This window comes from Euleptes europaea, chromosome 17 (assembly GCF_029931775.1).
Source record: "Euleptes europaea isolate rEulEur1 chromosome 17, rEulEur1.hap1, whole genome shotgun sequence".
Taxonomy (NCBI): Eukaryota; Metazoa; Chordata; class Lepidosauria; order Squamata; family Sphaerodactylidae; genus Euleptes; species Euleptes europaea.
Window position 1 is genome coordinate 39,406,893 of NC_079328.1, and position 9,787 is coordinate 39,416,679.

The window sequence follows — 9,787 nt, forward strand, 5'->3', positions numbered from 1 at the left end:
TCTGATTCAGTATAAGGCAGCTTCATGTGTTCAACATCAACAATTTAGGAGCTAAGAACAAGGCTTAGCCCCAACACGAGCTTAAGGGACCAACCTTTTCAGGAAACCTGTCATGCCTGGGTTTGCTACAAGCATCCAATTCAGCTCCACCTCCAACTTAAATAAAAATGGTCCACTTTTAGAAGAAACAACGGCCCCTGACACACCCATTGGACATGATCCCACCTTCTTCCTTATTCACAGAGTAGGAAAACGTATGGAATTGAGGAACACAATCAACAACCTCTCTGACAAGTGCCTTATGGCTACCACCTGTCCTCGGTCCTCCTCAGAAGTAACGACACGGATCCTACAACTAACTAGGCTGCAAAGAGGTCACCTATGGAAAGATGACCACGCCACCCCCGATGTGTAAAACTCAGTATCAGCCGGCCACTGTTCCACTTTATCCTCGTCAGATCTATCACTGTCGTCCCCGCTTGAAGGGTCATAGCCTACTAGAGGTGACTCAGCTGGGCTTGCCTGGGTGTGGTGCTCTTCGGTTTTCTTTTTCTCGGCCACCAGCTGTTTATGGCAAAGGTTACAAACCCTCAAAGGCTTGGGAGAAAGCCGGGGCATGAGGAACCTCTGCCGGGAGCACTCCCCGCATACTACGAAGCCGCATTTGCGACAGTGGTGCCTGCGCGTGAGTGTGGAGAACTTGGTGTGGGTGCAGCGCATGCAGATATCGGTGGCCTTATCGGGGATCCAAGGGGCGGCGTGTTCCGTGGGGGGCCGCTGGCCCGTTTTGGACAGCAGGTGCCGGATGCATTCTTCCAGATGGTTGATCCACTCTTTCCTCTCGGTGAGGGAGGCGGCGGAGACAACAAAGGACTTCTTGGAGGTTTTAATCATCCACCGGTTCTTCATTTGCAAAGTATCTGGCAAGGTTTCCAAGGTGACTTCGTCCAGGGGTATGATGTGCTGGGAGCTGTACTTCCTCTTGTTGATCACGATGGTGCCATACACAAGAAGGTCGTTGAAAAGGAAGAAGATCCGTGGCTTGGCCTTTTTGCGGCATTCTTTGGTCAAAATGCCTTCGCCCAAGAGGACCCTTCCTGGCACGGCCAGCGGCTGACCCGACGCCCCAAAGCAGTGCTCTACCGCGGCAATACGTTGGCTGTTGATCTCTGTGTTCGCCAGGTGATCGACCATCTCGAAAAGTCACCTGGACGCAGGAAGGAAAACAGAAGAGGTCACTGACAATAACGGCTTCTGTCCTCAATTCCCATTAAACACCCCCCCGCCCAACATTTCATATTTACAGTAGTCAAATTCACAACTGCAAGTTTAAAATAAATAAATAAACTGGCCTGCCCAAGTAATTCACATGAAGCTGCCTTATACGGAACCAGACCCTTGATCCATCAAAGTCAGTATTTTCTGCTCAGACTGGCAGCGGATCTCCAGGGTCTCAGGCAGAGGCCTTTCACATCATCTACTTGCCTAGAATGCAACCAAGCATTCTAAAAGAAGTTTCCACATGTAGGATATGCCTCTTACCAAGAACAACTTTTAGGGATGTCTAGGAAATGAAGAGAAACAAATGGTTTTATGAACAGCTACCAAAATGGTACCATGTTGACATTGTTGGGGGGGTCTGGGGACCGATTAAAAGAATAAAAGAATGTAATAAAAAGGGGGGAAAGGGATTTTTAATTATTTATTTCACTGAACTCCCCCCTTTCTCTTCCAAGGGAACCTAAATTGGTTTATGTAGTTTACATTATTCGTCTCTCCTCCATTTTAACTTCACAACAACCCTATGAGGTGGGCTAGTCTGAGAATGTGTGACTGGCCCAAGGTCACCCAGCAAGCTTCCATGGCAGAGTAAGGATTTGAACCTGGGTTGCCCAGATCCTAGTCCGACACTTTAACCTCTACACCATGCCAGCTCTTTTACTCAGTAGCCTGGGAGAATAAAGGTCTTTGCCAGAAGCCTAAAGCTTGTAACCCTGGTGTTAGTTGAGCTTCTTGGGAGAAAGACAGTTTCAGAGCTTGGGTGCACCACAGAAAAGATCCCATCTGTGGTGCTTACCCACCTCTAACCTGTGGAAGTCGCCCATAATAAGAGGAGGCTCATACAGGAGACTGCTTTGGGTACCCTAGTCCCAGATCACAAACAACTTCATAACCAATAACCAGCATTTTTAGTAGCGCTGACATGTGAACCAATGTAGAACCGTGATATCTGTAATATACGCTTGCTAACAGCTGCCTTGTGAACCAGGTGAAACTTCTGAACAGTCATCAAGGGCAGCCCCATGTTGAGTGCCCAGAGGTAGTCAAATCAGGATGTAATTGGAGCATGGGCGGCTGTGGCCAGATCGACACTTATCAAAGTAGGGCTGCAGCTGGCAAGCCAGCCAAAGGTGGTTGAAGGTGCTCCAGGGGAAATGCATGCCTTTATCAGAGTCCCAGACTGGGAAAAAAAAACCCAGCCACAAACAGAAGACCTGATCCTTAAGGAGGAGGGGAACACAGCAATGTCATCCAGAATTGGCAACCTCAGTCCTCGAATGGTGGCATTACCCAGCACTTCATTTTCTTCAAGCAGCGGCTGGACGAACACTCGTCAGGGATGCTGCAGGCTGATCCCGCGTCGAGCAGGGGGTTGGACTTGATGGCCTGTATGATTTTATGATTCGTTCTTATCAATTTATTGACTGTAATATATGCAGCGGGGGCCGCTGTTAAGGTAATCTATACAAACTACAACTGGAGACGAAAGATGCAGAAAAGCGATCCGGAAGTGGGTGGGGGAAGAGCGCACACAGCACCTCTGATCTCAGTATCCAACTGAAGTTGAAACACAATCGTCGAAACCAGCACACTCCAATCATATATACAGATATTTAAGAGACCGCCGCAGCCGGCTTTTCATAGTTATTAGAGACCGGCTGTTTTCCGAAGGGATCTTGGCGGGAGGGTTTTGGTAACCTTGCATCACAGAATCCGTGCGGCTGATTAGTTACGCCATACCCTTCTGTAGCTTTCCCCCTTACCATGTAAATATTTTGAGCGCCGCACATGATGAGATTAATCGTAGCCCACGGAGCGAGCCAAATACAAAAGACAGAAAACCTGGTCCTCAGCGTGATGTGCCGTTTCTGCCTGGAACGCCCTCCCAGCGCACAAAACCCCACTTGCTGCTATTTCCTCCAGGGGAACTGATTTCTTGTCGTCTGGAGATCAGCTGCAATCCCTGGAGAACTCCAGGCCTCCACCTTGAGGTTGGTAAACCTAATGGAGCGGTGGAGTCTGTTCTGGAGAACCGGGTTTGATTCCCCACTCCTCCACATGAGCGGCGGATGAACTGGATTTTGTTTCCTCACTCCTACACACAAAGCCAGCTGGGTGACCTTGGGCTAGTCACACTCTCTCAGCCCCATCTACCTCACAGGGTGTCTGTTGTGGGGAGGGAAAGGTGATTGTGAGCCGGTTTGATTCTTCCTTAAGTGGTAGAGAAAGTCGGCATATAAAAACCTCCTCCTCTTCTTCGGCTTGCTGAGGCCCATTAGGCCGGCCCATGTGAGGAAAGAGTAGGGATGCCAGCCTCCAGGTGGGACTTGGGGATGTCCTGGAATTATAGCTCATCTCCAGATGACAGAGACCAGTTCCCCTGGAGAAAATGGATGCTTTGGAGGGTGGACTCTATGGCGTTGTTCCCCACTGAGGTACCTGTCCTCCCCAGGCTCCATCCCCAAATCTCCAGGAGTTTCCCAATCTGGATCTGGCTACCCTACTGCTGGTGTCCAGGGAGGAGAAGGCAACCCTAGGAAAGAGTTCTGTGGGGGTTTCTCACCACTTGGGTCTGCTATAGAAGGCAACATATCCCAGGGCAGGTAATGTGGCTCAGTTTGTAGAGCATCTGCTTGGTATGCAGAAGGTTCCAGGTTCAATCTCCGGCATCTCCAGTTAAAGGGACTAGGCAAGTAGGTGATGTGAAAGGTCCCTGCCTAAGACCCCGGGGAGCTGCTGCTGATCTGAGTATACAATACTGACTTTGATGGACCAAGGGTCTGATTCCGTATAACGCAGCTTCATGTGTAATCATGTGTTGGCCTGTGGAGGGAAAAGCTTGGTAAGACCTGAGCCATGAGCCAATAAAGAAGGTGATGATGCTGGGCTGGGACTTAAACGAAGATTTGATTTCTTCACTAAAAAACTGGCTGGAAAATTTGTGACTGGTAAGTCCAAGCATTACATCTGCCTGGCTGGTGGTAGCATTTGGCCAAGTGTCCCATAAATCTTGATCCAAGAGCTTCTCAACATTCAATCCCCTAAGGTTGCCAACTCTGGGTTGGGAAATTCCTGGAGATTTTGGGGGGTGGGTGGAGACTGGGGAGGGTGGAGTCTGGGGAAGGACCTCAACAAGGTATAATGCAAGACAGTCCACCCTTCAAATCTAGTCTCTCCAGGGGAGCTGAGCTCTGAAGTCTGAAGCTGTAATTCTGGGAGATCTCCAGATTCTACCTGGAAGCTGGCAACCCAGCCACCCCCATGTCAACAACCAGATACTCTACCAGTCACACACCTTGTTAATGCAGCTGCAAAACAGTCAGTCACGCAGAGACAGAGGGATACACCCACATTTGCAAGTGCAAAAGAAATTAAGGAATGTACCTTCGGAGGAACAGTATAATGCAGCCGCAGAGAACGAATCCACAGCATGTCCGCATTATACATTTAAAGTAGTTTCAACTCCAGTTAGTTTCCTGTATCCTGGGGGTGGGGGAGAATTTGGAAAGACGGCAGCTTCAGCTCCCCGCATTGCTTGGAAGAAGCCTCAATGATTAAACCAAGCTGATGTGTAATCTAACATCCTAGTCCACAAGGTCACAGTGAAAGCGAGAATTCCAGGTAGCTAGCTAGCTGTGCTGTGTGTGTGTTAAGTGCCGTCAAGTCGCTTCCGACTCATGGCGACCCTATGAATGAAAGTCCTCCAAAATGTCCTATCTTTGACAGCCTTGCTCAGATCTGTGTTAGGGTACATTTATACAATACAAGTGATGTGAGCCGGGCTGGGATTCCCCTACCCATCTCACAGTCACACTTACTTTCCAGATCAGGGGGTCACATGAACACATGAAGCTGCCTTATACTGAATCAGACCCTTGGTCCATCAAAGTCAGTATTGTCTACTCAGACCGGCAGCGGCTCTCCAGGGTCTCAGGAAGAGGTCTTTCACATCACCTACTTGCCTAGTCCCTTTAACTGGAGATGCGGGGATTGAACCTGGGACCTTCTGCATGCCAAGCAGATGCTCTACCACTGAGCCAGGGCCCCTCCCCAATGTGGTTTCCATGCTGTCCACTGACACCTTTCCTGGTGCCCATCAAGCATTTTTAGAAAGGGGGTGTGGCCAGGGAGATTTGGTTGGCTGTAGTTTTTTTTACAAATGTTGCTGTAGCAGCTGCCACCACAGCACAAGTGTGATGGACGGTAAACTGTGGCAGCCATTGCATGGCTGCCTCTATCTCCCGTGGCAGCCATTGCATGGCTGACTCTATCTCCCATGGCAGCCATTGCATGGCTGACTCTATCTCCCGTGGCAGCCATTGCATGGCTGACTCTATCTCCCGTGGCAGCCATTGCATGGCTGACTCTATCTCCCGTGGCAGCCATTGCATGGCTGACTCTATCTCCCATGGCAGCCATTGCATGGCTGACTCTATCTCCCGTGGCAGCCATTGCATGGCTGCGCCCACCACACTGGGTCAGAATCCCAAAGATGCCCTCAGGCTTAAAAAGGTTGGCAACCCCTATTGTAGACTCTCCTTTAAAAACCGCTTAGCAGCTCAGCAGTTTTGTTAGCGGCTTCTGCCTTCCCTCCCATGCCATTTTCTCTAGCGGAAATGGCCATGGAGGGAGTTTTGCTTGCCCCTTCCTCAGGCTCCACGTGTCCTCAATTACACAATCCGAGGACCTGTGGAACACTAGGAAGGGTCAAGCAGAGCCCTGCCGTGGCTGTTTCCACTACAGAAAATGGCATGGGAGGGAAGGTGGCAGCCCCTCCACCCCCCTTGCACCAAATTATTTTCAAAGGTGAATCCCCAATAGTACGTGTGACTGTAAAAGATGTCCGGAAATGCTGGGACAGCTCACGTCACATGTACTGTGCAGACGCACCCTTAGTCTTGGCAGCAAAACAGGAGCGCCACGAAGACTAGAAAGATTAATTCCAGCATAAGCTTTTGTGAGTCAGAACTCGCTTCTGATGACCCATGAAAACCTTAGGCCGAAATAAACTTTTATTAAGCCTTTACAGTGAGAGAGAGAACAAGACTCGAGTTGGAGCCGCCGCCAATTTCCCCGGCCTCTGAAGTTATGTAACTGTCGAGTCTCTTCAAGCGCTCCATGGTGCATTTGGGTCACTCAGTTACAATGGACAATTTGGGAGGCACCCGGGATAAGCTGTGACTGTGCTGCACCAACGTTTGCATGAACTTGCACAACAACTGGGCCAAAGAGAAACACACCAGGCGAGGGAGAGATTTTTGGCTCCCACAAAACAACCAGTCGGCCCACCCCTGTGTGCAGATGTTCCTTTTAAGGAGGAAATGCTAATTAGGATAAGTTGGTTCTTAAAAAAAAAAAAAAATAATGAAGGGCTGCCTCAAACCGACTCTGCAATGCTGAGAACAAATCCAGCGGAGTTTGACGCAATAATTTTATCCCACATTTGGCTCCCCTTTGGAACACTGGATTTCAGGAAATCTTCAGGTTTGAGGATGGGCATTCGCCTCCCCTCCTCCCCATATGCACTTTTTCCAAAGACTGCAGATTCCTTTTAGTCTCTCCAAAGCGTTAGCTGTAACATTTACTTTGCATAAACACTGTTTTTAAGATCCCTTGCAACAGAGAAAATCTTGAGAAACGGGACCATCAGAGTTTGATCACTTAACAGTATGAGAACATCTGAGTGTTGTGTGGCAGACAGTGGGTACTTTCACACCTGCCAAATAATGTACTTTCAATCCACTTTTCAGATGGATTTTACTGTGTGAAATGGTAAAGTCCACTTACAAACGATCAATTAAAGTGCATTGAAAGTGGACTGAAAATGGATTATTCAGAATGTGTGAAAGCGCCCCCAGCGTGTCAGGCTAGAACCCAGGAGACCTGGGTTCACATCTCTGCTCTACCGTGAAGCTTGTTGTGAGATTTTGAGCCAGTCAATGTTTCCCAGCCTGACCTACCTCACAGGGTCGTTGCGAGGATAAAAGGAAGGTCGGGAGAATCGTGCATGCTAACCTGACTCCTTAAAGAAAGGGCGCAACAAAAATTTATTGTAGGGGGAGGGGGGGAGAAAGAGATCTTTGTGCTTACCTACTTGGAAAAGTAAAGGGAGGCTAACTCTCGAGTAAGGGAGCACCACAGTTCAGTGAGGGAGAATTTTGCACATGCTTAGCTCTCTGCTCAAGTCGTGGGACTTTAACAGTCCTTTGCTTTTCAACAAAGGGCTGCTACCCAGGCTGGCGGAACAATACTCCTTTGAAATGCCACAATAGCCAAGCACACCCTTTGTCTTCATTTATCAAACACAACATCCCTCTGGGATGGAGAAACGGCAAGCAATGCTAGAAGAAAGAGTATGCTTCTGTTGACTCCTGCTTAACAGTAAAGGGATACATACATACTGCACAGGGACAGATTTCCCCACATACTGCATGCTGTGAAGGCGGAATCTGAGCCTGTGCTAACAGTCCAAGAACCAAGAGTCATGACTTAGGAGCTTTCTGTCAACAGACGGCTGTGCCAAGAGAGATACCTAACTTGTCACCCTGGGGTTTCATGTATGGGACGTTGGCAATTGTGAAATGAACGATAAGGGTAGGATGTCTTCAATCCTCCCTGCAAGGGCCAATTGTTCCTACAACCAGAACCAGGGGACATAGCCTGTGGAGAAGGCGAAATCCTTCTCCTGGCAGCTATTCATTGTGTCTGATCCAGCACAAAATTTCTGCTTGCAATAGCGCTCTCGCACAAAACATGAAAAAAGACTGCAGTAGGAGCTTGCGCTAAGTCAGGCTTATAGTATCCTCGCTTGTGTTTCTGCTTGCACAAGACGTAGTGCAACAAATTTCTGAGCGGAACTAATTCCCCACTGAGGGAGAGGATCTGGGATTCAACCCGATTACGCACAAACCCGAGCAAACTAAATCTTGGGCCATAAGTGTTCCACTACAGTCCCCAAACCCAAGGCTGTTTTAAGTTCCCTTAACAGAAGTAGTAAGGAAGCGACAATAGTCAAAATAAAACTGGGAGTCTGCCCCAAGGGAACCTGCACTCTGCCAGCTACACGAATTATTCAGAATTCCCCATATTTATTCCATATGCATTAATCAAAAGAAACAACCTGTACCAGGCCCTGAAGATCTAGCTTCTTGTGAATGGAAATCATACTCAGCCACTGAGAGTGTGTTTGAGATTCCCACAGATACCTCCTAGTATTTTTCAAGTCCATCTCCATACTCATATGGTCTAGAAACTTACTTCTGTTTTTGTCATTTACAACACAAGCTGATATTAATCAGAGCTGAATTCTGTTTCCAGTACTAAACAGGTCTTTTATGCATGGGAGTTTTACCTGGGGTTTGGAGCTCTCTTGATCCACACTTTTCTGTTCCGAATCCTAAAAATGCTATGCATGTTGTTGTTTGACCTGGAGAAAGTCCTGGGGTTTTCAGAGTACTGCAGAATCACCAGCTCAAATCTGGAGGCATCTGAGTCCCCGCCCCTTGAAAACACTTCTTTGTAATTGGCTGTAGTGCTTACTGTGAGAAAAGTCACCCCCCTCCCTCCACACTTTCCCGTGCTTTGGCTTGTGAATGGAAATGGGGACAATTTGACCCAGGATGATCTCATGGGAGATCGAAGAATCACATTACAACAGAATTGGGAAGACCCGGACACTGTGTGGGCTGGGTGCAAGATCATCTCTAAGGGATGCACAACCCCAGTGAAAAACCGAGTCAGACTGGCGGAGAAAGTTAAGTCAAAGTGCCCATGCATAAAAGACCACAGTCTTTCCCCCCTATGCTTGCATAGGACTGTCCTATACACACAACTGCTGGGGATAGCAATATTTTATTTAGCACCGTTAAGCCCTGATTTGGACTGACCAGGAAAGCCATCTCACCATCTGCAGGTAGACGAACCCCAAAGCTAGAAATCCACCCTGGTCAGTGCAAAATTTCCAGTCCTCTTGGTCAACACATAACAGATACCTAAATTCATGCCAAAGGGACAACGGCTGGGGAGTTTCTGAAATCTGTGAACTGGTGAACTCTCACGCCACCCCCAATCTCCAGCAAGCCAGTTCAGCCTGATGACTAACAGCCTCATCCTGCCCCCGCAAGAGATCCCCCTTTGCTAACCCAACTTCCTTGGTTTCAGAAGGAACTTGTTGAGAGCCACAAGAGAATGAAAATGAGTCAGATGCTAAAAAGCATGGCTAGCTGCAGTACCGAGGTTGCAAGCCCTACAAGCCTTTCCCTGAAAAGAAGTCCCACTGAATAAAGGAAAACGTCCTTCTGAGCAAGAGCTGCTTAGAATTGCTCTCCAAAACAGTTACCGGTACTTCTACTGCAGCGGATGGGAGCAATTCATTGGTTTTCGTTTTTTATTTACTTCATTTTTATTTACTTCATTCACCTTTCTCCACAATGGGGACCCAAAGAGGCTAACATCATTTGGGGGAGGGGCTGTGGCTCAGTGGTAGAGCCTCTGCTTTGCATGCAGA

General features: G+C 48.3%; 1 protein-coding gene across 1 annotated transcript; it reads right to left on the reverse strand.

Annotated features, from left to right (window-relative positions):
- Window positions 1-375: 375 nt before the first annotated feature.
- Window positions 376-1,194, reverse strand: PLEKHF1 (pleckstrin homology and FYVE domain containing 1). The gene has a single exon (XM_056862789.1). It carries the CDS (start codon window positions 1,192-1,194, stop codon window positions 376-378), a length of 819 nt encoding a protein of 272 aa, XP_056718767.1.
- Window positions 1,195-9,787: the final 8,593 nt, after the last annotated feature.